The 26,310-nt window shown below is 62.5% G+C and overlaps 1 protein-coding gene across 1 annotated transcript; it reads right to left on the bottom strand.

The window, feature by feature from the left end:
• On the bottom strand, positions 1-26,229 carry TTYH3 (tweety family member 3). Its single transcript, XM_007941195.2, has 14 exons — positions 26,107-26,229; positions 12,503-12,672; positions 11,904-12,015; positions 11,548-11,768; positions 11,154-11,249; positions 10,182-10,254; positions 9,831-9,906; positions 8,972-9,027; positions 8,058-8,150; positions 6,217-6,309; positions 5,922-6,058; positions 3,177-3,350; positions 2,559-2,634; positions 1-75 (listed from the first exon to the last, which is right to left on the bottom strand). The coding sequence occupies exons 1-14, from the start codon at positions 26,227-26,229 to the stop codon at positions 1-3; spliced, it is 1,575 nt and encodes a 524-aa protein (XP_007939386.1).
• Positions 26,230-26,310: the final 81 nt, after the last annotated feature.

Raw genomic sequence — 26,310 nt, 5'->3', positions numbered from 1 at the left:
CTAGTGCCCGCTGCCGCTGGAGTCGGGGCGTGGCTGGCTGGTGGCGAGGTATTTAGCCCTCATGCTGGAGGTGTACTGAGGGAAAGAGGGGCGGGGCGGGGGTCAGTGGGCGTGGCCGGGCAGCCCTCATGCTGGAGGTGTACGGAGGCAGAGGGGGCGGGGCGGGGGTCGGTGGGCGGGGCCGGGCAGCAGCAGCGCCTGCGCACTGCCTTCCGCTCCGTGGTCCCCTGGGAGGCAGGACACAGCAGCCTGGGCTGTGTTCCAGGGAAGGCCCTGCTCCCTCTCCTGCCAACCCCCTCCCTCCGTGCAGGCACAGCTGGCTGACCCCGAGGGCTGGGGCTGAGGTGCAGCTACCCCACAACCAGGTGGCCTGAGGTGTGGAGGCCTGGGTGGAGGAGTCATGTGAAAGGGAGGCCGGTCACGTGAGTGGGTCTGCAGTCGGTGTGTGCTAGTGTGTGTGCACATGAGTATGTGTGTGCATTTGTGCATGTGAGTGTGTGGGGCATGTATCTGCAGTCTGTGTACTGGTCCACGTGAGTGTGTGGGCACGATTGCATGTTTGTGTGCACATGTGTGCAGGGCATGTGATATTTGCAGTCTGTGCCAGTGTGTATGAGTGTGTGGACATGAGTGCATGTGTGCATGTGAGTATGCGGAGCATGTGAGCAGACCTGCAATCAATGTGTGCTGGTGTGTGTGCATGGGCATGAATGTGTGTGTGCACCTGAGTGTGCTGGCACGAGTGGGTCTGCAGTCAGTGTGCTGCTGTGTGAGCATGTGTGTACATGCGAGTGTGCAGGCACTGAGTGTGTCTGCAGTGTGTGCATGTGAGCGTGCAGGGCACATAAGTGGGTCTGTAGTCTGTGTGGTGGTGTGTATGTGTGTGTGCACATGAGTGTGCAGGCATGTGAGTGGGTCTGCAGTCAGTGTGCACTGGTGTGTGGGTGTGAGTGTGTGTGTGCAAGTGAGTCTGCAAGCATGCAAATGGGCCTGCAGTGTGTGCTGGCGCGCGTGTGTGTGCGTGCGTGCAAGTGTGCGAGCATGAGTGGGACTGCAGTCAGTGTGTGCTGCTGTGTGTGCGCGTGAGTGGGTGGGGCATGTGAGTGGGTCTGCAGTCTGTGTGCTAGTGTGTGCATGTGAGTGTGCAGGGCACATGAGTGAGTCTACAGTGTGTGCTAGTGTGTCTGTGAGTGCATGTGTGTGTGTGTGAATGGAGACACACACGGGGCAGGTGTGTGTGGAGGGTCCCACATGCCCGTCTGGAGGTGCCACAGGCCGAGACTCTGGCCGGGTTTCCAGCTGGCGAGAACCCTGTAGGAGCTCTGGGATGGGCTCTCTATGCTACAGCTCCCCCAGGGACCCAAGCAAGGTCCCCGGTTCCCAGATGCAGAGGGGAAATGCCCTCCACAGGCCCACGGGGGTTGCAGGCAGCCCCAGGGCAGCAGCAAAGGGGGTAGGACAGTGGCAGGCTACAGGGAAGCCAGGTCATCCAAGCAGAGGTGGCCGGCCATGCAGCCAGTCTGGGCATCCACGGTGGGGACAGCCACGAGAGGCCTGCGCACAGGTCCACACACCCCTGTCCACACACAGGGCTGGAGGGCTCCAAGCCGGCCCTGGGAGCCTTGAGGGCCGGATGCAGGAGCCACCCAGCAGAGGGCCTGAGTGTTGCCTGCTGGGCCCTGTTGGGTGGGCACAGCCAGGGTGAGGAGCAGGCTGTGATACGTGGAGGTGCAGCACAGTGGCAGGCCGTGCAGGGCAGGTGGGCCCAGGGGCGTTGGTACCTGTCACTGAGGGCGGCATGGCTACCACAGCGTTCGGGCACTGTCCGTGGGCTTAAACCGCCAGCCCAAGTGGCCACTAGAGTCCAGGGCGGCCAGATAGCGCTAGGAGGGTCCGCGGTGGGGAGGCAGGGGGAGAGAGGAGGAGAGGGCGCCTCAACGCCAGCAGGCCGGGAGGGAGTGGCCGGCCTCAGGGCCTGGGAAGTGACCGGAAGGAGAAGGACACACAGCAAGGTGGCTGCCACTGCAGCCCAGTGTTAAACAGGACGGCTTTGCTTCTGGGGTGTCCTCACAGGCCGCCCTCTACACACTCCTCCTTGGCACCGTCCCCCTCATGTGTTTCACCTGTGTGTCCCCCTGGAGGGCAGACAGGTGCCAGGCCAGGCCAAGGCAGCCTTGAGCCAGGGCTGTGTGGGCCTCAGGAAAGGAACCGGAGGGAGACAAGGAGAGCGGGGCTGGTGGCTAAACATGAGGGTGCACTCTGGGTAGTGCGGAGGCCGGAGGCAGCAGGGGAGAGACCTCAGGGACTGGCCACGGACCCCTGAACCGAGCCACAAGAGCAAGTCTGGGGGTTCATAGCCCCCCAGCTGTAGGATGGGTGCCCTGAGGTAATGAGGCTGGAGGGGGAGCCAGGTGAGCCCAGCCCAGGGCTCCTCGTGAGAGCAGAGCTTCACTGTGGGGGTCCCCAAGTCCCCGCTGTGGCACCCAGGAGCAGGTGCGGGGTGGCCGTCACTCCCATGCTGCAGAACCCATACCCCACCTCCCTGCCCCAAGACTTACTGAGGGCGGTGGGGACTCGCGTCCAATGAGTGGGGTGTTCTCACAGCGGGGGTTCTGGAAGTTGACGTTCTGGCTCCTGAGGGGTGGGGAGAGGCCAGGCTGAGTGACCCCAGTGGCCGCAGCAGTCCTGGCTCGGCCCCGCACTGACAGGTACCCGTTCCCAGCACTGACGTCAGCAGGGGCAGGTGTACCACGGCTTCCGTAGTGTGCCTCCTGGCCACCACTCTGCGTGGTGCTGACCAGCAGAGCCGGGGGGCCCCAAGAGCCCGGGACAGTGACGAAGGCTCTGTGTGCCTGCCCAGGCCCAGCCCCTCCTCGGCCACAGCCTCCTGGTGCCTTCGACACAGACACCCTGTCTGGCCCTCGTGCCCCATGATGGCCCTTCTACCCAGAGGGGTACCCGGGAGCAGGGGGCATTTAGCTGCCAGACTTCCGGCCCCCATGCCCTGTGCAGCCCCCCAGGGGGTACCCCTTCTCCTCCAGCTGCCCCACCCTGGGCCCCCAACGGAAGCAGCACCCCACTCCTCCTGCTCCTGAGGCCCCGCTCTGCCAGGCCCAGGCCCGAACCCTCTCTGTGCCCTGGGGGTACCGCGTGCCCAGCCTGCCCGGAGCACTCACATGTACTCGGTGACCGGCGCGTTGCTGACGGTGTGGGCCGTGGCTGGGATGCTGGTCTCGCTGCCATAGCTGCTACCACAGCTGTACAAGCTGGGCATGTGAACGCGGTATAGGCTGTCGGGCGCCTGCCGCGGCCCCGGAGCCGCCTCCTCCTCACCGTCCTCGTCTGGCCCTCTGCGGGAGGGAACCAGCACAGTCAGGCCCCCGGTGGGCCAGGCACGAGGCAGCCAGCCCCTGGCCGTCCTGGGTCCCAAGCCGGCTCTGTCCCACACCACTGGGGGACAGCGGGCCAGACCCTCAGCCCTCTGCTCCTCGTCGGCAGTGGGGGGTGGGGTGAACCCAAGTGCAGGACCTGAGCCTCCAGCCGGCTCCGCAGGTCAGCCCTGTCTGCACCTGGGAAGCATCGGCCTGGGCTCCATGCTCAGACACCCCAAGCACTCGGGTTGGGCGCCAGCACAAGGACTGGGGTGTCCTCTGCCCATCTTCCGCCGGATGCCCAGTGGTGAGGGCTCGCTAGGCCTGGATCTCACTCCACTTCTCTACTCTACCAGGTCTACCAGCCACCCTTGGGTCTGAGCTCTTATACAGAGGGGCTTCTCTAAGAGTTTAGGAGCTCTGGTGGCATAGTACCTAAGGCATTTGACTGCTAACCAGAACCCACCAGCCACTCCTCAGAAGGAAGGTTGGGCAATCTACTTCCACAGAGATACCACCTCGGAAACCCAAGGAGGGGTCGCTATGAGTCGGAACCAGCTCAATGGCAGTGAGTTTATTTTTCTTTGGTCTGTAAGAGTTTAGGAAACTGAGGTCCAGGGTGGTTTAATGACTTGACCACATCACACAGTGAGTGAGGGTAGGGCCAGCATTTGAATGCAGGTCGTCTGGTTCAGGCTTGGGCTCTTAAGACTACCCTACAGCTGCCATCTTTATCACCATCACCACCACCATAATCACCGCTGCCACCACCATCACTACTGTCAGTATAACCACCATCACTACCACATCACCATCACCACCATCACTACTGCCAACATGATCAGCATTGTCACAACCATCATCACCATCACAACCATCACCACCACTGCCATCACTACTGCCAGCATGACTCCCATCACTACCACCATCACCATCACCATCACCACCATCACTACTGCCAACATGACCAGGATTGTCACAACCATCATCACCACCATCACCACCATCACCATCACTCATGTCAGCATGACCACCATCACTACTGCCAACATGACAGCATCTTCACAACCATCATCACCACCATCACCAGCACTTCATTCACTACTGCCAGCATGACCACCATCACTGCCACCATCACCATCACCACCATCACTACTGCCAGCATGACCACCATCACTACCACCATCACCATCACCACCATCACTACCACCATCACCATATCACTACTGCCAACATGACCAGCATCTTCACAACCATCATCACCATCACAACCATCACCACCACTGCCATCACTCCTGCCAGCACAACCCCCATCACTACCACCATCACCACCATCACTACTGCCAACATGACCAGGATTGTCACAACCATCATCACCACCATCACCATCACAACCATCACCACCACTACCATCACTCCTGCCAGCACGACCCCCATCACTACCACCATCACTGCCATCACTACTGCCAACATGACCACCATCACAACCATACTACCATCACCATCACAACCATCACTACTGCCAGCATGACCAGCATTACTGCCAACATGACCACCACGATCACAGCCATCACCATCACCATGACCACCGTCACTACTGCCAACATACACAGCATCATCACAGCCGTCACCACCACCACCATCAGCACCATCACTTCTGCCAACATGACCAGCATCATCACTACTGCCAACAGGACACCACCGTCAAAACCATCACCACCATCACCACCATCGCTACTGACAACATGACCAGCATCATCACTACTGCCAACAGGACACCACCGTCAAAACCATCACCACCATCACCACCATCGCTACTGACAACATGACCACTACAACCTTTGTCATCAACAATGTCACCTCCAGCACCAGCACCATCACAACAGAACATAACAGAGTGGAAGAACAGACATAGGAAGCCATCTGAGCTGACACCTGACATTCGAGGAAGACATTGAGCTTGCCATTCAAGTTGGGCCCCCACGAAGCAACCACAACCCAAGTGGGAGGGCAGGTGGATGGGTCTGTGGTACGTGACATGGGGCCCAAGCTACGGAAGGGGCCTGGATAGAACTCGGACCTCCCCTGCAAAGTTCATCAAGAGCAGAGGGCAGAGGCTGGAGGTCAGGGCCATGTGAAGGGGTTGATCTCAACCACAGTGGCCCCATTTTCTGAACCAGGCAACCCCCATACCACTCAATCCAGGATTGGCTGGGGACACTGAGGCAGGGGCTGCCAGGCCCCACTGGAAAGATATGGACCAAGTCGTTATCTTGGCCACCCAGCTGGAGACCTTGACCACATGTGGACCACCCCAGCAGATGCTAAGTCCCGCAGCTCTACACGCTGCACCCTGGGTGAGGGCTCTACCCGCTGCACCCTGGGTGAGGGCACCTGCTTGGGAGGGGAGATGGACAAGACATCGTGGGTCTGGCCGGTCGGGGCCACAGAAGGGCGGGCGAGTCAGCCCTCAGGATGTGGGCACAGAGCCAGCCTTGGGAGACGGAGACCCCGGCCCTCGCCTTGGGACCCGGGCGGACCAGGCCTCACCTCTTGGGCTGCCAGGTGTGCGGGACGCTGCAGACGATGGAGCTGAGCATGAGGGCCGTGACGAAGGAGAAAAGGACCAGGTAGATAAGACCCTCGACGCCGTCGTAGCAGAAGCCGGTCAGGGCCTGCACGTAGTCCTGCACCGGCGGGGACAGGCAGCAAGGTGAGCCAGGCATGCGAGCTGCGTGGTGCCCAGTCGTCCCCCCGACAGCACCCCCAACATGGTGCCCGCTCTGGGGCCCCTCACCATGTGCACTCCCCCACCCTGCACGGCACCCAGTGCGGGCCCACTCACCAGGTGCAGACTGCGGCAGTCCACCAGGGCTGTGAGGTGCTGCAGGTTCACCTCCGTGCCATTCAGCACCTCCTGGACACGGAGCAGGGGGCCCTGGCGGCAGGCACACACCAAGTCAGCACCGGTCCAGAAGGTGCTGAGCCAGCCCCATCCCCTTGGAGCCCAGGTCTCCTCCACCCCATAACCCTGTAGGCTTGGTGTGCGCCCCATGGGCTGCTCTGGGGGAGAAGGGAGGCTGGGCTCACGGGTGCAAAGTCGCAGGGGCCACAGCCACCAGAAGGCAGGTTTCCTCAGCCAGAGCCCATGTGTCTGGTGACAGAACTGGGCGTGCTCTGAGAAATCCCACTTCAGGCGGAATTTCAAGACGAGGGGAGTTCCTCCCGGAGCTTTCATGAGGAAACGGCACTGAGACTGAGTGTGGTCAGCCCAGCCCTGTAGTGTGTGTGTGTGTGTGTGTGTGTGTGTCTACGTGTATATGGGTGTCTCTGTGACTATGTGTGCGTGTGTCTGTATTTAGTGTCTCTGTGTATCTGTATACATTGGAGTGTATCTGTGACTCTGTGAGTCTCTGTATGTGTGCGTCTCTCTGTGTGTATTTAGGTGTCTCTGTGACTCTGTGTGTCTCTGTATGTGTGCATCTCTCTGCGTCTCTGTGTGTGTATTTAGTGTCTCTGTGACTCTGTACATATTTGAGTGTCTCTGTGACTCTGCATCTCTCTGTATACGTCTCTGTGTGTGTATTTAGGTGTCTCTGTGTATCTGTATATATTTGAGTGTCTCTGTGACTGTGCGTCTCTGTGTGTGTGCATCTCTCTGTGTGCGTCTCTGTGTGTGTGTATATTTAGGCATCTCTGTGTGTCTGTGTAGGAGCTCTGGTGGCATCACGCCTAAGACATCTGACTGCTAACCAGAAGGCTGGAGGTTCAAACCCACCAGCCACTCCTCGGAAGGAAGGTTGGGCAATCTACTTCCGTAGAGATACCGCCTCGGAAACCCCAGGAGGGGTCACTATGAGTCAGATCTGACTCGACAGCCGTGAGTTGGTTGGTGTGTCTGTGACCCTGTGTGCGTGTCTACCTCTCTCTGTGTGTACTGAGGTCTCTCTGAGTCTGTGTGTTTCTGTATGTGCCGGTGTGTCTACATCTGTGTACGTGTAGGAGTCTAAGAATCTCAGCCTCCGTGAGTCGGCGTGACTGCGTCGATGGGAGTCCATGTGTCTGGATGGCTGAGTCTGTGTGTGCTTGTCTCCACGTCCATCTGTGTCCATGTTTGCCTGCGTGTGCATTCACAGACACCGTTCACCACACACGTGGAAAACTGAAGCAGGAAAACCCTGAGGGTGGATGTGCACCTCTAAGCTAGCTCTTCTTGTCTTGCATGGCCACCTGTCTTTTCCTGTCACATTTTCTAAGGCCCTCTGAGCTCCTGGCATGAATTTCAGGCTGATACACCCACCTGCCCACTTAACTGCACAGAAACATAACAGGACGCCCTCACGGTAACAGAAATAAGAGCCCCGGCGGCTTCAAGACGCACAAGGCCCTGCCCACAGGAACAAAGCCTCTGGGGGCGCAGCAAGGGGCCAGGTGGGGATCTCGTTCCGATCTGTTGCCACCTACCCCGTTTTTTAAATACAAAGAGTTTTGCGTTACTTTAAAATATAAAAAACAGAATTCTTTTTAAAAATCTACCAAGCGTTTCCATGGAAAAGGGAGCGGGGGACTGGGGGAGGGAGAGGTGCTCTGTGGGTGGAAAGGACTCAGAGAAAACGGGAACGGCCCCCACTGGGGAGCGGACCGTCCCCACTCGGTGCCCGGCCCGCCCCCGGCCGCGGTGCTCACCTTGGTGGCAGGGGACTCCCGTGGGACCGTTTTCAGAAGCTCGGCCACCATGTCTTGCATCTCCACCAGCGCCTTGTGGCTGCCGGACAGCTTCTGCTCACAGAGGCCAATGACAGGGCAGCCCGATCCCTCCCGCGGACCCACAAGACATGAGGCAGGCCAAGGATGGTAGCCCAGGGGCTCTGGCCAGCCAGCAAAGCACCCAGGTGGTGACAGCCGAGAGCTACCAGGGAGGGCTGGCCATGCCAGGAGGAGAGGTGGCCCTGGGCGCACTGCCCTATGGCAGCTGGCAGCCAGCCTACAGGACGCCTCACGCTCAATGTCCCAGGCGCCCACACCCCTGCTGCGGTTCAACAGTTCACTACGCCCTCTCCTGAATCTACACCACCTCTAAGGAGGACAGTCTTGCAGACCCCAAGAATGACACAGTTAACAGTAAAATGACACGGAAGGACAGGGCAGTCTACTTCCGTAAAGATTCACCACCTCGGAAACCCGGTGGGGGTCACTATGAGTCAGAATGACGCCACAGCAATGCGTTTGGTTTTTCAGTTGGTATCCCTAGCTGGACCTGCCCGATGCCTTCTGACTCAACCACCGATGAGTTCAGACAGTTCATCTGCAAAGCCCACCCCAGGGAATCCTCCACATGCTAGGGAGCTCCCCCCATACCTGTCAGACAGAGCTGTCCAGGGCAGGTAAGCCAAGGATGAAAGGCCCCAGGCCACCCCAAAAGGCTGGCACCCAGGGCAGGTAACCCAAGGGGCAGGTGGTGACCTGAACCTGGTTCTGCCTGGCCTGCTACCCTGTCGTGGCTCCCAGGGTCTGTGGTGTGAGAGCCCTCCCCCAAGCCCTGCCCTCCTAGGGCAGGGACAAGCATTGAGGGGGAGGCAGGAGCAGCCCCTGAGTCTCACCTGCTGGAAAGGGTTGGCGGCACGGGGGGAGCAGGCCAGGTAATACTGCAGGATGTCTGCGGAGAGAGGCAAGGGCTGCTGAGCGAGGGTGGCCGCCCGTGGGGTGGCCTGGATGAGCGTGCCTGCGTGTGCGCACATGGGCGGGCCTGTGTGTGCGCAGGGGAGGCCCCGGGCCACCCTCTTCCACCAAGCCGTAGATGTACACGGGCTGTACGTGACCCATTCCAGGGGCCCAGCTGCATCTTCCCTTTGCTCTGGGGCAGCGGACAGCAGGGGTCTGGGGTGGGGTCAGAACCCACCTTGGCCAAGATACCGCCTTCCAAACCACACTCTCAGGTCTCTCGGGGTCCCAGGGGCCCCCAGGAGGTGAGGCCAGGAGGCTGCAGCCCAAGGCCCAGGGCTCAGGTGAGCAATCTGTCTCCCCATGCCAACGCTTAAAGGTGGGGGGTTTACTCACAGTTCTCACTTCTCAGCTTCTCTGGGAAGACATGGAGACCCTGACCACTCTACGCCCCTCAATCGCCAGTCTACTATCCTGTGGACGTAGGGCTTTCCCTTCACCAGGACACCCAGCTCGGACATTCCAGGGGCCTCTGGAGGCCTGGCACTGGGGGTGGGGCGGGACCCAGCACCTAGCTGCAGAGCCCCCTGGCAGGAACGGAAGGGCAGCTACAACACGAGCGCAGACGGTGGTGCGGGCAGCCCAGCGCTCCTCATAGTGGCCTTGCCCATGAGCCGGGAGCCCCACACACCTGTCCCAAGCCTCCACCCACCTCCTGCACACTCCCCACCCGGGGCTCCCCCCACTCCGGGGACCCCCGGCCGCCTGCTCCCAGCCCTGCCACTGCCCCACACTCACCCCCACTGAGCACTGAGTGCTCCTCCACCATCTTGGTCACAAAGGTGTCAGGGTCCACGCAGAAGTCACTGGAGCCCTGGGGGGCCGGGTGACGAAGACAGGGTGACCCAGAGGTCTGTGGGGGAACACACCCTCCCTGCCCTCCGCTCTCAGGAAGAGCCTAACGCCCAGTGTATAGGAGTGTATAGGAGAGGGATAAGGGGAGGAGGCTGCCATGGCTCAGGAGGGTGGAGTGGTAACATGAGGGGTAGGGACTTGTCCCCACCCCTCTTGGGACCTAAGAGAAAATGGGAGGGGAGAGGAGTGGGGCTCCCCTTGCCCCTCCCCTATACCCAGCTCCCTGCCACTCACCACAGACACGGCCAGCTCCAAGCCCAGGGCAGCCCAGCTGATGACAAGGGCCAGCACCCCCAGCAGGCAGACCCTTGGGACAGAGAACGTCATCAGCACCCCAGGACAGGACCATGCCATCGCAGGCTGCAGGGCTGGGTGGCTGGGGCCTAGGGTACAGCTGGGGTCCGGCCTTGGGACCCAATGAGCTCGGAGCTACTGTCCTATATGTCCCCAGCCCCACTGCCCAAGGTCCTTCTCAGCAGACGGTTGGCTGCCCAGCTTTCACTGTTCCAGAGAGTGGGCTTCAGGCAGATGAGACCGGGTCCCACCCGGCCCCTCACCCTGCACCTGCCTGACCACGTGCTGCATCTCCTCCGGGCCCCTCCTATACACACCCACCTTAGGGCTGCACGCCCTGCCTCCTGTGTGCGCTCTCCACCCACCCCCACCCCTGCAGGTGCTCAGGTGCCCACCGACCCTGCCCTCCGGGCCTCAGGCACACGCTGTTTGTCTGCGTGCCTTTGGGAGGGCCAGAAGGGCGGCGCCTGCTCGTATCCGCCCTTCTCCCTCAGCACCTGGCCCAGGTGGACTAGGACAGTGCAGTCCAAATGCGCAATACAATGGCAGGCTGGCTGCCACCCTCTGTACCTCCCAGATGAGGAAACGGGGGTCCCTGCCCAAGGCCACCAGCTGGGAGGGTGGCAGAGCCAAGGCCAGATGTGGTCTCCCGGGTTCCCACCCTCCTTCTGCTCCTCTGCCCTCAACGACCTGGGGGAGGACCGGGCACAGGAAACAAGGACGGGCTGAGACCCCGGCCTGACACCCCGGCCACAGGCCCCCCCTCTGAGGGCACGGGAGGGGTCTTGCAGGAGGGTCTCATCCACAGAAAGTCTCACCTGGGGCAGCCCAGCGTCCAGGGTCTGGCTGAGTCCTGCCGCAGACCCCATGGCTGCGGCACGACCGGGACATTCCCCTCCCCCGCTGACTCACCCGACCAGCGTGCCCTTAGAGCTTCGGATGAGCCCGACCAGCACCAGGAGACAGATGATGACGTCAAGCAGGAGCAGGCCTAGGTAGCCCAGCCACCTGCAGGGACACAGCAGGGTGTGGGTAAAGCCGGGGGAGACCTAGGCAGGGCCAGGCCTGTGGCAGAGCCAGGCAGACAGGCGACAGCCAGGAGGGACACTGCGGCTGGGCAGACAGGCTGTAGCTAAGAGGGACCCCAGGCAGTTCTGGGAGGTGGGGGCGGGATCTGTGCTGGGAAAAGATGTCAGAGCACAGGGCCACCCTTTTCCGTGTCCCGCGCCCTCCTGACGCCCAAGCTCTCAGGAACCAGCTGCCCACGGGAGTACCCGCAGCCAGGCTCGGTGGGAACAGTGCCCACCTGTACCAGTCGTAGAGGTCCACGAGCTCGGCCAGCCCCTCCAGAGACACGGCTGGGTTCCTCCAGAAGGGGATGGTGGCCATGTAACCCAGCAGTGTCCTGAGCAGGCCCTGCAGCCGCTGCACTGCCCGCAGGGGCTCCTGCCGCCCGGCCAGCTGCCGCTCCAGGCTCTGCAGGTTGGGCTCTGCTGTCCGGTTCAGGGCCGCAGCAGTGTCCCACACCTGTGGGACGCGGGAGGTGGGCGTGACGGGCCAGGGGGCAGCCCCCAGGGCTCCCACGCCCCGCCTGCTGGGCACACCCTTGGGTACACTGGGGGCGTACATGGGGACCCAGGGGCAGGAAAGGCCGCCACTCACGCGGTCCTGGACCCCGGCTACTGTGCGGTTGGCGTGGCGCAGAGAGTAGGTGACCCGGTGGATGCCGTCGCTGGTCTCCCCGTTGCCATAGAACCCCACGGCAATGCCGGCGCTGGCATGGGAGGACGGGTGAGGGTCAGGCATAGCCGGCGCCCAGCCTGTCCGCCTAGGGGCCCCAGAAGGCCGTGGAGAGGTGGGGAGCCTACAGGAGTTCCCGGGAGGCCTGCCCAGATGGGGAACACCGACTACCTAGAGCGGAAGCAGGGTTAGAGACCCCTAGCCTGACTCGCTGTGTGCCCCAGGTTCAGGCACCGCCTGCTCCCGACGGACAGACCCAATGATCTCAGGCCTTAAGAGTTTCCAGGGCCGGTCAGCCTGAATCAGGGGCGACGGGATCTGAGTGGGTGCGCAGGAGGTCCCGGGATTCCCACGGGGCGGGACGGCCCCACAGCGCTCCCACCCGGGTCCCGCCGCGGGCTCCACCCACCCAGGCCCCGCCCCACGGCCTCTCCCACCCACCCAGGCCCCGCCCCCACAGCATCTCCCACCCAGGCCCCGCCCCCACAGCATCTCCCACCCAGGCCCCGCCCCTAGGTCACCTGCACACCAGCGTGGCGATGATGACGCACCACGCGGTGCAGCAGCAGTCGGCGTCCAGGTGCTCGTCGCTCTTGCGCCGCCGGCAGCACAGCCAGAAGGAGTAGCCGAGCAGGAAGAGGAGGTCCAGGGCGAGGCAGGCCAGCGCGGCCGCCCCCAGCAGCAGCAGCGCCTGCGGGCCAGGAGCCATGTTGGAGCCAGGGTCCGCCTCCGAGGGGCGTCCGTCCACCGCAGCCCCAGCCGGCCTGCCCCTCACATCCAGGGCAGGAACGGAGACCCCAACACCTAGGTGTCTTGTCTGAGGCCACCCGGTAGTTGGCCCCAGACCCAGCATTAGGACATCAGGATTCTGATGTCAAGGCGTGGGGGCCCCTCTCCGACCCACCCAGGCCCGGATCGCCTTGTCGGGCGGTGGGGGGACCTGGAACAAGGCCCGAGCCCAGCACCCCCAAGAGCGTGGGAAGTCATCACCCGAACGGAACACTCGGACCCCAGCCTCATTACTGAGGGACCACGCGGTCAAGGAGTCCCTTGATCTGCCGGAGCCTCAGTCTCTCTTCTGTGAAAAGCGGACAGTGCTGCCCCCTGGGGGTGGGCTCGGATTCCTAGCAGTCGTCCCAGCAGCGGGGCCCGGGCAGGAGTCCCCTGCCTACTGGGGGGGTCTGTGTCCTCACCAGCCCCCCTAGCAGAAGCGGCCTGGACCAGCCCAGGCACGGGATGAGGTAGGGCGTGGGGGTAACTGCAGAGCCTGCTGGGGGCTGCGTGGCACGAGCCCTGCCTCACGGACAGTGCAAGCCCGGCAGGTGCAGGGGTGTGGCAGGCATGTCTGGAGGGCTGTTTCCACCCTAGAGGACACCAAATTCCTGACCGGCCAGTCTGGGTGCTCTCTGAAGAGCTGCGTCAGGTCTAGGGGGCTCCCCTAGTGGGGCCGTGCTGACTGGATGAAGGGGAGGCTGTCCCCCATTACAGTCTCCACAGGAGATCAGACAGGGAGGGAGCTGGGGCCCCTGCACCTGTGAGGTCAGTGTTCCCGTGGACACCCCCCCCAGGCTTAGCCCTGGGAACGGCCCAGCACTGCACCACACACCGCGCCCTGTGCCAGGCGCTTCCACCAACCCCTAGCTTCAGAGGACAAATTGGGGGAGACCCCTCTACCCTGTGGCCCTGAGTTCCAACACGGCCCCTTCCTGTCGCGTGGCCTTGCCCCCATGGGGGCCCCTTAAATTCCAGCACCTGACTGCTGGCCGGGATAGGGTGCAGCCACTGGTGCCCGCGGACTGCCCACGCGCCTGCAGCACTCCATCAGGGAACACCACCCACGGGGGCCCCCTCTGGGGCCTCTGCCGGCTCCCCCCACCCCCAGCTCCACCTCCCCACTCCCTGTGGGACCCGGGCTCAGCCTCCACCAGCAGCTGGTGCCCAGCCGGCTGTCTCCCAGGTGATGGTTGCCAGGCTGCGGGAGGTGCTCCCTGCCCTCCCAGGAGGCCTCACCAGCAAGGTCAATAGGCACAGTGGGGGCCCCGGGGTGCTCCCCCTGCAGGGCAGTGTGGGGAACCTCGGCACAGACAGGGCCCACCTCGATGCTGTCTCTGCCCCCAAGTGCTGTCCCCCACCAGCAGTCCTGGCTCATTGTCCATCCTCTGCACCCAGCAGAAGGGACCTAACCTGGGGTCCCTGATGCCCCAGGTCCCCAGCTGGGGGAGGCCAGCCCCAGGCTCTCCGAGGGTCCAGGGTGCCCAAGTCCCAGAGGGGAACCCCAAAGCCCAGACAGGGGAAGGGACAGCCCAAGGCCACCCAGGGGGTCAGGCCAGGGCCCGCGGCATGTCTTTGGGTGGGATTCAGGCTGAGGCTCGACCTGGGCCTGACCCACACTTGTAGCCTGACTCCGCTTTGCAGAGTAGGTCATTCAGAGTTCCCACCCCATGTCCTAGCAGAGCCGTGGGGGGCGGGGCAGCACAGCCTGGAGCCTTTACAGTGTCGGGCAGACCACTCCCTCACACTTAGAAACCTCTAGGGGCTTCCTATCAGGCCCTCCAGATCTGCAGGCCCTGGCTCCCTCCTCCCCCCTCCTCCCCGGGCACCCCTCTTTTGGCTATGCTGGGAAGCTGGCCCTCCTTGCTTGGGGCTGGCACTCCAGTTTCAGGCCCAGCCCCTGGCCAGAGAGGAAGACGCACAGGAGGGGGGGCGGGGAGGAAGCAGGGCTGACCTCATCCCCACAGCGGAAGGCGATGGCTGGGGTCGGTGTCTGATCAGGGCTGGGGAAGCAGAGCGTGGTGGAGGGCATTCACCCCAGAACCCAGCCAGGCAACCAGGCCGGCCTCTGGCCCCACACCGACCCCAAGGAGGAGCAGTCCCAGCCTGGGGTTGGCCTGCCCAATGCCCAGACTGCATTTGGGACCCGGCAAGGACCCACCCATCACTCTCTGCCTCAGTGGGGCCAGGCCAGCCACTCACCTGCCAGATGAGGAAAGCAAGGCAGAGCTAGCAAAGCCTTATGTGCCAGGCAAGAACCCAGGACCTGGTGTCCCTGGAGGCTGGCCGGAGCAGTGAGGGTGACAGATGGAAGCGGGCCCTGCTCTTGGCCAGCAGAGAGGGAGGGGTGCCCACAGCCAGCAGGGGGCACAGCTAGGCTTGCTGTCCTTGCCTGTGGAATGTGCCAGGCATATGGTGGGCACCAGGGTGCAGCTGGGACCCAGGCCGCCCTCCCCACCTGTGGGAACTGGTGGGCTGCTGCAGGGGGCTGGACAGTGTGGCAATCAATGGGATGAGGAAAGAAAGGACAGGGTGTGCAGCAAGGAGTCACGAAACAAGGGGAAGTGGGCGTGGCCGGGGGGGCGGGGATGCAGGGGTGTGACACAGTGCTGACGTGGGCAGTACCACTTCCGAAGGTTCAGGGCAAACCCAGGCTGCTCCTGGGAAGCAGAAAGGGGTGGAGCCAGTCCTCTCCACAGCGCTGACTGGGCTGGTTTGCTTTTGTTTGGACTGTGGGCCTGGCTCTAGAATGTTCCCTGACTTACTGACTCTGTGCCGTGGTTTCCCCATGTACGACATGGAGACAGAAATGAGGCTCTCCTTGTCAGGCGACTGCCCACACTGGCAGAGGGGCAGTGCCCAGGCCTGGGGAGCAGGGGAGGCAGGGGAGATGCCGCTCTGCAAGGACGGAGCGAGGTGCGAGTGTGCATGGTCCCCCACATGCGTACATGTGCACACATGCGTGCACGCACACACATGCACACGTGCAAGGACACGCACACACATGCACTGGAAGGCAGCCCAAGGGAGGCAAAGACGAAGGCAGTGCCTCTGGCCGGGGGGCTCCCCAGCAGCAGGCAGTGGGCATGTGCTGGAGCTGGGGGCCGGGAAGGTGACTGGCCTGCCAGGGCCGGACCCTACCCTAGCACCCCACCTCCCTGAGGAGAAAGACCTCGTCCCAGCCCAGGCAAGTCCCTGAGGGCGAGGGCCTGTCTTGGGGCACAGATGAGAGGACACTCAGGGGCAGAAGTCACTCAAGCCCCCAGGGCAAGTCACCCTGCACACAGGGCCTTGTCGAGCGCTGTCCTTCCATCTGTCCGGGCACATTCATCCCAGAAGCCTCACCCCACCGAGGGAGAGGTGCAGCACTCACACCGCGGACCTGGTCTCTGTACTGCCCTCTGGGGCTCACCCACTCAGGTGAGATGCAACCACCCCAGTGAACCAAGTGGCCCTACCGTGCTGAGCTCAGAAACCTGGTCAGCCCCCAACGCCAGCTCCAAGCGCAGGCTGCAGGCTCTGCCCCAAGCCAACCTCCCTTCGCTCCCACAGGTCAAAGGCCACACAACTGCCCATTCTGCAGTTGGGGACATTGCGGCTCAGAGGGGTGATGGGCCCTCTGCCAGGTTCCCAGCCCCAGTGCTGAATCCGAGTGCCAGGCCAGGCGGACTGGCAGCACGTCCTCCACCCAGGGCAGCCAGGCTCCAGCCCCAGCCCTGAGCCCGAGGGGCCGGGAGAGTAAGGCCTGGGCCAGTGTTCTCCCTGCCCCCTCTTCTGGGGCCCCCTCTCCCTGGGCCCATTCAGAATGAGCAGGGGGACAGTGTGCTCAGCACCTGGCACTGACCAGATGGAACTTTCCATGTGAGGCCGGGGGGATGGCAGTGCCTGGTCAGACGAGTTGAGGTACTCGGGCCACAGTGGCCGCCAGCCCCGGGGTGCCAGGAACCCGCCTGCTGGGGTCTCAGCCTGCACTCCCTTCTCCCAAGGCCCCAGACTGTATCCACAGAAGGACCCCTGCCCCTGCAGGGCCAGACTCTCCTCCAGTGGCCTGAGGCCCCTGGTATCACCCCTCTAAGGAGCCTGGGAACTTGGGGTTCTGAAGCCTCAGCCCTGTCCCAAATGAGACCTGGCTCAGTGCTATGGCTGCCAGCCTGTGGGGGCCCAACAGCTGAGCTGCCCAAGCTTGGGAGCCCAGATCTCCTTGCACCCCAGGTGAAGTTGGGGAGGCGCTGGGGGTGGGGTGCAGCTGGAACACTTCTTGCCCTTGGAGTCCCCACTGCCCCCCGACCTCCATTTAGGCCACCTTCTCTGGGATGTCCCTTGGGGTGGGGGCTGTTCAGCTGCACCGCACAGACTGGGGAGCAGGGCTCGGGGGGACACGGCTGGGGGGCGAGGGCCCCCTGCTCCCCTTCTCTAGCTAGCCTGGGCGGGGTGCCGGCAGCACACGCGGACACTGCACCCCCCCCCCACAGCACCTGCCGCCAGGGCGGGCCGCCACGCGTGACCCAGGTGCATGGGCAGCTCCAGCCCGGAGTCCGTGCAGGCCCGGCAGCACATGGCACGCTGAGGGCACAAATCAGGAATGTGGCCAGGCCGCCCAGGGAGCCCCCAACACGTGCACACGCGTGTGCCTCCCAGAAGGGCTGCAGATCCGAGAGCCACCCCGCTCACACCAAGCGGGTCCTCCCGTGGCTGCCCCGGCAAAGTGCTACCAAAACTGTCAGAGGCCAGACTCCTGGATGGCCATACTGCTCCCCCAGGGGTGTCAGAAAGATGGGGGCACCGGCGGTGAGTACCCTCCCCGCCTGAGGACCCTGCTGGCAGGGGACTGAGGCCTCTGAGTAGCCGGGCAGGGGGCAGAGGGGTGTGGGCAGGAAAAGGCCGCCCCAGCCCAGCCCTGGAACTGCCAAAAGCCTCTCCGTTCCCCATGGAAAGAGACAACGGAGGAGGGGACTCGGGGTGGCGTCTGGCCCCGCACTCACCGGCCCTGGCTGAGGCCCAGACCTGGGACAAGGAAAGGGGGCTGGGGGGAGTCTCAAAGCTAACCCCTGCTTGGGGACGTCTGGGGTGGCCTGTGGGGAAGAGGGCTCACACACCACACCCCGTTCCTGCCCCCTCCCGGCCCCACAAAGGAAGAAGGGAGGAGAATACGGGCAGCCCCTCCTGGGGCGGGCTCCCCACCGCCCCTGACCCCCAGGAGCCCCCCAGCAGACAGAGAAACAGGCTGGGTGGGAGGCCGGGCTCAGAAACACAGACAGCAGTGCCAGGGCTCGCAGCTCTGGGGAAGGCTCCGGAAAGGGCCCCTCTTGTCCTGGGCCAGGCTGAGGGGTGCAGGGCTGAGCGGGCCTGCTCCCCTCCCCCGCCCCTGGGGATGCCGGCCAGGAACTGAAAACATGTCTCTGTGAGTCGGCCTTGGGTTTCAGGCATTCCATTCTATGAGCTCATGGCTGCTACGTAGCACGCACCCCAAGACGGCCTGGGCCCTCCCAGAACGGGGCCCAGCCTGCAGAGGGAGTCCTGGGCAGGCCTGGCCCTCGGCCTGGGGGCTGCGCTCAGGGCCATGGGGCGAGCTGCAGGGCTCCAGCCTTCCCCGGCTCCGGGAAGCAGGGGCCGCCCTGCTGCAGGGGCCATTCCAGCCCCCCGCCCGGTGTGAACAGCTGAAGGTTCCCCTACTCTTCCCAAAGCTTATCTTCAAGTTCAGCCCCAGCCACCCCTGCGGCCTGGGCCCTGGGCCTCCCCCGGCCACCCCTGTGGGAATGTGACTGGTGTGGCCCTGTGAGGGCCAGGCCTCAGCCAGAGGGTGAAAAGGCCAGGTGGGCAGGGCAGGGCCGGACGGGCAGAACGAAATGGCCAGAAGGCTTTGGACAGCCAGCCTCCTCAACACCACTCGGCCAACACAGGCCAGCCCACAGTCCTGCCTGCAGAACCAAACTGAGCCCCCCAGCTCCAGGCATATGGCCCCTGGCAAAGCTGCCCTTCCGTGGCACACCAGCCCCAGGCCTAAGGGTGCACACGTGCACATGTGTGTGCATGGGCTCTGGGTGTAGGGATGTGTGCCCACCTGGTACCCAAGGAGCCCTGAGCCTGGGCAGTGGAGGCAACAGACAAGGAGGCCCATGGGGCCCCACGGCAGGCCCTCTCCTGGTCACCCCTGCACAGGCCTTGTCCCCAAGGGCATGCCCAGCACCCACCCGCCGCCCCTTCACTCCAAACTAGACGCAAAGGCAGCCTCTTGACCAGTCCACCCTGCCCCAGCAATGGATGGAAGGCGATGTGGCCTAAACCCAGGCCCCATCCACTGGCAGATCCAGCTTGCCCGGCCCTGCTGTCCCATCCAGCAGGGAACCCCCCTTGAGACACTAGCTTCAGACGTCCTCTGGGAAGATGACTCTGTCCCCTGCCTGTGGGGGCTCCCTGCTCCAGGTGACACCATGCCCAGCATGCCCCATCTGAGCCATCGGGGGTCTCTCCCCACCCCTTGCAGGATCGAGAGAGCTTCCTAGGGCCACTGGGCAAGGGGAACCCTGAGGCTAGTATGTGGCACTGCGGACCTGCTGCCTCCCCGACCCATGGCTTGGGGCACTTCTCACACCAGCCCCCTTGTCCCCTTGTCCCCTTGTCCCCGAGTTCAGCTTCAGTTCCTCTTCTGCAAAATGAAAGAGCCTGTGGGGAGGGGCAGGGGAACTGGGAGGAACTCCCCCACAGCTCCCTGAAGCAGGCCCGGCCCCGCCCACTTCCTTCTGGCCAGGGAGGCCGGCCGGGCCTCAGTTCCCACTTCTGTAAAATAGGGGCAGTGCCCATCACAGGGCTGCTGTGTGCCCCCAGAAACAGGGCTGCTGTGTGCCCCCGGAAACAGGGCTGCCGTGTGCCCCCGGAAACAGGGCTGCCGTGTGCCCCCGGAAACGTGTCAGAAGCAAACAGCATCACCTCCATTCACCTGCAGCAGCAGAGGAAGGAGGGTCAGCGGTCGGTGGAGGGAATGGAATTCTTGTCCAGTCACCTCTGTAAACAGCTGCCTCCATTGCCAGGAGACCAGAAGAACTGGATGGTGCCCGCTACCATCTACTGAACGTTTACATCAAAGATTCTATAGAAGGATCGTGGTCAAAAGGGAGAAAATGAGAAACAGAATTTCAAATTCTCACAGAAGCCAGACTTTCTGGAGCCATCAGGGTGGCTGAATCCCCAAAATTACTGCCCTGAGGAAATCTTTAAACTGAAAGTTTGAGCCAAAGTCATCTTTGAGCCACGTAACCGTTTAGCCTAAGGGGCAGAGAACATCCACTTAAGCATCACACTTACTTAAAGAATCATCTACTGGTCGAGTGGACCACTTGAGAGAGAGAGAGGAGCCTAGGCACAGTGAGCGTGTGCTGACGTGCAGTGCCTCGGACAAGGTCGCCGAGGAAGGTGTCACCAGCATCGCCGGACAGTACACATGGAAACGTGGGTGTGTTACGTTGCTGGTATTTTCACGAAACAAATGCAACAGTGTCAGCTTCTTGGGCAGAGTGGCTGTGGGCCTGGGTCCAAGCTACAGAGCACCCCACCTCAGTCCCAGACCCTGACCACCAGCCCCTGGCCAGGGCCAAACAGCTGACATCTCTTCCCTGCATGTCCCCCAGGCACAGCAATAGACCCTGTCACTTACAACTTTAAGATCCTGACTGGTACTGTGAGGCTCTGGGCAGGTATCAAGAACCAAAGACCCAAAAAAACAGACAGCCCAATTAAACAGCGGGCAGAGGAAAGGAGTGGACATCTCTCGTGTGGACATCTCTGCCCAAGCTTGGGACCCCCAGATCTCCTTGTATCCCAGGTGAAGTTGGGGAGGCACTGGGGGTAGGGTGCAGCTGGAACCCCTCCTGCCCTTGGAGTTCCCACTGCCCCCTAACCTCAAATTAGGCCACCTTCTCTAGGACACAGACCTAGTCACAGCACATGAAAAGGTGCCCGGCGTCATTCACTAGTCATTAGGAAAACGCAAGTGAAAACCACAATGAGAGACAGGTTCACCCCCACCCGGATGGCTATCATCAGAAAAGAGTGTCGGTAGGGCGTGGAGAAACGGGGACCCCCGCGCACTGCTGGCAGGAATGGAAGATGGTGCCACGTGCAGACACCACACGGCGTCCCGCAGAGTGTGCCAAATGTTTGTCATGGACAGTTTATAATTATGTATCATGTATATATATAAAAAATGAAACTCACTGCACTCGAGTTGATCCGACTCATAGTGACCCCTCCTTCGATTTCCAAGGCGGCACCACTACGGAAGTAGATTGCCCCATCTTCCTTTCGAGGAGTGGCTGGTGGGTTTGAACCGCCAGCCTTCTGGTTAGCAGTCAAGTGCCTCAGGCACTATGCCACCAGAGCTCCCCCCATATATATATATACACACACACATATACATACATGCATGTTACATGTGAAGGCTGGGCAATCTACTTCCATAGTGATACCGCCTCGGAAACCCAAGGAGGGGTCGTTATGAGTCGGGACTGACTCGATGGCACGTAACAACAACAACATACATTTTATACTTACATATCTTATCTGTATATGAATCATACTGCCGTGGAGTCGATTCTGACCCCCAGCACCCCAGAGAACAAAGTGGAACTGCCCACAGGGTCTCCAGGGCTGTCAGTCTTCAGAGAAGCAAACCCCAAACCACACCCACTGCCATGGAGTCCATTCCGACCCACAGCGCCCCTAGAGGACAGAGTGGAACTGCCCACAGGGTCTCCAAGGCTGTCAATCTTCATGGAAGGAGACTGCCTCATCTTTCTCCCATGGTGTGGCTGATGGGTTTGCTGATCTTTTGGTTAGCAGCTAAGTGCTTTAATTACTGCACTACCAGAGCTCCGTGTGTGTGTGTGTTACATATATTTTTCCACAATTAAAAACAATTTACCACGCGATGCAGCAATTCTGCTCTTTGCTGTGTACCCAAGAGAGCTGAAAGCAGGGATGCCAGCACAGGCCTGGCACCAGTGCCACGAGCACTGTTCCCAGCAGCTAACACGTGGACACATCCTGAGTGTCCGTCAGCAGATGAGGGGTCAGCCAGACCTTGTCCATCTGCACATGCAATGCTACTCAGCCGTAAAGAGAGAAGAAGCCGTGGTCCACGCCACCCACGGACGAACGCTGGCACCGTGGCACGAAGACATCAGACACAGAGACTAATGCTGTGTGACCTCACTTCCAGGAAACCACCCACGGACGAACGCTGACACCGTGGCACGAAGACATGAGACACAGAGACTAATGCTGCATGACCTCACTTCTAGGAAACGCCAACCACAGGCAAGTGTAGACATAAAGCAGCCCCGTGGTTACCAAGGGCGGGTGGGACAGGGGACTGGCGAGGTGCTGCTTAAAGGGTGCAGAGTTTCTGTCTGGGGTCAGGAAGAAACTGGAAATGGACAGTGAGGACGGTATGACAGCACGGAGACTGTAGCGTGTGTAAGCATGGCTGCAGGGCAAACGTTTTGTTACAGACTCTGCCATAATTAAAAGACATGGCTCCGAACACGTGACCCCTAAAGCAGGTGGCCAGGGCACACGGCACGTCCTAGTGATGGTAACACCCACCCACAAGGAGACGTGCGCACAAAACCCGGCCAGAGGGTTCGTGCTGTCTTCCTCCTTGCTCCCGTTTTCCAAATGTTCCATGGGGCATTGCTTCAGGAAGTAATAAGACAGGTGGACCATTCTGGCAAAAACTCACTTCCTCCTGCTAAGTGGGGAGGACAAAAGGGCCAGCCCCTGTCCCCAGCACCTGGCCTGAGCTGTGGCATCCTGAGTCGGGCTCCAGGCTCTGCTAGGACGCCCACAATCCAGAGTTCAAGTCCCCTCCAAGTGGCCATTCAGGCTGGGCTTGCACACCTGTTGGCACAGGGAGCTCACTACCTCCAGTGGCAGAATATACCCATGTGCAGAGGGGCTCCTCCCTGATTTGGGCTTAGGCTGCCTCCCTGGGGCACTGGCCACTCTCTCCTCCCATTAGGGTTCAACCGGAGCATCAAGCACTCAGGGCTGTTACAGGAAACAGGCTGCCAGAGTGCATGGGGTCACGTGGGCATGCATGCAGGGGAGTTGGGAGGTGGCAAAGCCCCAGCCTCCTGGGCATTTGAAGCCAGGCAATAACACCTCCTCCAGGAAGCCTCCCTGGCCTCTACCCTCCCCAGTGGGGTCCTGTGTTGACACCACACCAGGTTGTAACTGTCCACTCTCCATGAAGTAGTGGGGATAGTGGGTGAGGGAGAGAGGTGAATAGGGCAGTGTGAACGTGACCTCTGCTCAGGTACCAGGGTGTGGGGAGCTGCGGGGGGGTTGTGCGGGGTCGTGAATGCCTGGTGGGAGTTGAGGAGGGCCACCCCCCAAGTGAAGCTCAGAGAGGTGGGGGACCCAGCCCAGTGCGTGCCACCCAGGCACCAACCCTCCAGCCCAGGGAGGGCCCTGCTGCCTGACCCTCGGGAACCCCAGCCTCAGCCCGGACGGAAAATCGGACTCATACTGGGCGGCTAGCTGGCCATGGCAGTCCCAGCTCAGCTGCTGGGTTATCCCCAGGGAGCCCCTCCATGGGGCCACAACTCCCCCCTGCAAAGTGGGGTACTTCCAAGTGTCCCACTCACCCATCCCAGCGCCCGGGGGTGAGACCCTTGAGGCCCCAGCAGGGCGGGGGGGAGAGCTCAGGACACGCTGGGCCTGACCCAGCCCCTTCTCTGGACCCCGGGTCAGACTGTGGAGGGCCTGGGGGGGACAGTGGCCCTGCGGCAGACAAGCACAGGGGGGACAGGGCAGAGCCCAGAAACCCCTCCTCCCCCAGAAGAGACACCAGCAGCCCCACAGTGGCCACCACACCAGCCTCCTCCCTGGAGTCTGTTCATTCCGCAAAGGCCACAGGGCCCCCAGGAAACAAGGCCCGCAAAAGCTGGGCACAGTGCAGGGAGCCGGGGCCTGAAAACTTGGTCCCAGAGCAATCTAACACTTACAGGAGGAAAGACGCCCCCACACTGGGCTGCAAGAGCCTCGGTGTGGGCCTGGCAGGAGCCCGGGGAGCCCTGGACCCAGGGCAGGGGAGGAGCAGAGGTCGGCTAAGGTGTCGAGCTGCGCGGGGCCCCAAGGAGCCTGGCGGGGGCAGGGAAAGTCCAGGCTGGGCTCCAGGGGCCCCACGCCCAGTCCCGGCCTGGGAGACCTCTGTCCACACCTCCCTCCACCACCAGAGAGGCACGCCCCCCTCGCAGGGCCCCCTCATGGATCCACAGAGGCTGGGCGGCCTCAGAGCAGCCCCTCTGAATGTCTGTGCTCCCAGAGGGCCAGTGACAGGAGGCCTGAGCACCACGGGACCCAGAACCAGCCTTCGCCCTCAGAGCCCCCATTTGCTCATCTATACAGTGGCCGTCATTGTCCTCGGAGCCCACATGGGGGAACGCTGCTGGACCCCAGAGGCCAGGTGGGACAGTACACAGATAGGGTCCCAGGCCAGAGGGGTGCTCTCAGTCAGCAAGGGTGAGGGGCCAGGTGCACCTCAACCTGACATGGAGTGGGGGAACGGTCGCTATACCACGGGGGGCATAGGAAGGGGTCACCTGCCACAGCCCGCGTTACACTGCCTCCACCCACACAGGCTCCCAGCAGGAGCACTGAAGAGGCAGCCCAGCCCCATATGGAAGGGTGTGGAGATACAGGCCCAGAGAGGTTGTGTGCGTGCCCGGGGATGCCCAGCGAGGGCTGCTGCTCCTCCGAGCAGAGACGGCTGGATGGAGACACGCTTGTTCCACACTGTGAATTATTCAGCGGCTAAGGCAGGAGAGGAGTGACTCAGAGTTTCCCACGGTGCAGCGGGCACTGCACGGACCCCGGGCTGGACGGCAGGCTCGGGCCCCCCCCCCACATCCTGCAATCTCAGCCAGGCCTGCAGTGCCTGGAAAGCCGAAGGGAGGACAGCAAACACAGCAGGAAGACCCACCACGGACACCCCAGGCTCCCCGAGTCTGCCCTGGAGTCGTGGGGCTCATTCATATGGCGAAGGGCTCAGAGCAGAGAACTGCCACCCCCTCCTCACCCCCGAGGATGACAGCCCACTCTGAAGTCCGTGTGGTGCACAGCGGAGTACCAGGGCCCACGCTCGCCAGCCCCCCAGTGCTGTGTTTCTAGAACGTGGGAGTCGGGGTTTTTTTATAGCCACCTATCTCCTTCCCAGCTCCCAGGTCTCTGGGCATGCCCAGGCCAGTCCCATGGCCCCAGAGCAGCAGGTAAGCGCCCCCACAGAGCGTGCCCCTAGCTCCCCATTCTTCACTTCCGGTTTTCCTCTGGACGGGGGAGGCCACAGAGCAGAGTCCGTGGGAAGGTGCCGGCACAAGCCCGGGACGAGAGTCATCCCAGCCCACCTGGGGCTCTGCAGAGATGGCCCAAAGGAGACCCAGTGGACCCGGTCACCCAGCGCCCCAGCCCCCAGGGCTTCTGGAGTGGGATCCCCAGACAGGAAGGAAAGGCCCCCGGCCGGATCCCTGCCCGGATGCCAGCGACAGCAGCCCAGCAACGGGGGTGGCGCTTGGCTTGGCATGAAGCCAGGCCCTGGAGGCTGCTGGGGAGAGCCTGGTGACTGGAGGGGGGCTGCCAGCACCCCCACCGCCACCCTGTTCTCCAGGGTGGGCCACGGGGTGGGCAGAGCTCAGCCCCCCTCCAGCCCAGCCTGAGGCCCAGCCCGGGCCTCCTTCCCCAGGACACTGGCAGCCTGGTCTCCGAGCGGCGTCACCACATGGCCCCATGTGCCAATCCCACAGCCTGGCCACGGGAGCAGAGGGGTCATTACCGGCCAGGAGGGCTGGCGCCGGCCCAGGCCACTCACCCACCCACAGCCCGGAAACGGGATTCCCCGGCTAGGGGTGCGTTCCAGCAGCCTCAGAGCCTCAGGGTCCCCGGGGGTGGTGTCCAGGACCGAAAGGGGCCAGGTGCGACTGACAGGTGGTGGGAGGGGAGGGGATGTGAAGGGAGGGGGCTCCACATAACCCCACATGGGGGTCCGCGGGGTCCCCAGGGCAGAGGGCTGGAGCCTGGAGGGGCAGGAGACCCTCAATGTGGGGGTCTCTAGCACCTCCAGGAGGAGAGCTGTGACCCACGGGAGGGGGGTTTTTCTCTGGGAAGGGGACGGTAATCCTCGGAGGACGGAGAACCGTCCTCTGAAGTGGGGGCCACGGGCCTCAGGAGGAAGGGGGCTGGGAACCACCGGGAGGAGCCTGTGGCCCTGGAGGAGGGGGACCAGGACCCCAGAGGAGGGCGATCAGGACCCTCGGGCAGGAGGGGGTCAGGACCCTGGGGACCGTAGCCAGGCCCGCCTCACCTGCTGGTAGTCAGTGTCCTCGGGTCGGAACCGGCTGCTGGTGGCCTCCCACTGCAGGTCCAAGTGGGGCAGCCGGTGCAGGAGGTTCACCCACCAAGGCGCCGAGTAGCTGACCCCGGCCATGGCGGCCCGGCAGCTCGCTGCTCGGAGCGCGGCGCTCGCGCGGCTCAGGGGCCCTCGGACCCCAGCCTGGCCGTCCGCATC

The sequence above is a fragment of the Orycteropus afer genome, unplaced genomic scaffold, assembly GCF_000298275.1.
Source record: "Orycteropus afer afer isolate SDZICR_OR568_19922 unplaced genomic scaffold, OryAfe1.0 scaffold00006, whole genome shotgun sequence".
Classification (NCBI taxonomy): Eukaryota; Metazoa; Chordata; class Mammalia; order Tubulidentata; family Orycteropodidae; genus Orycteropus; species Orycteropus afer.
The sequence above is the reverse complement of the archived record's forward strand: the minus strand, read 5'-3'. Positions and strand labels throughout refer to the sequence as shown.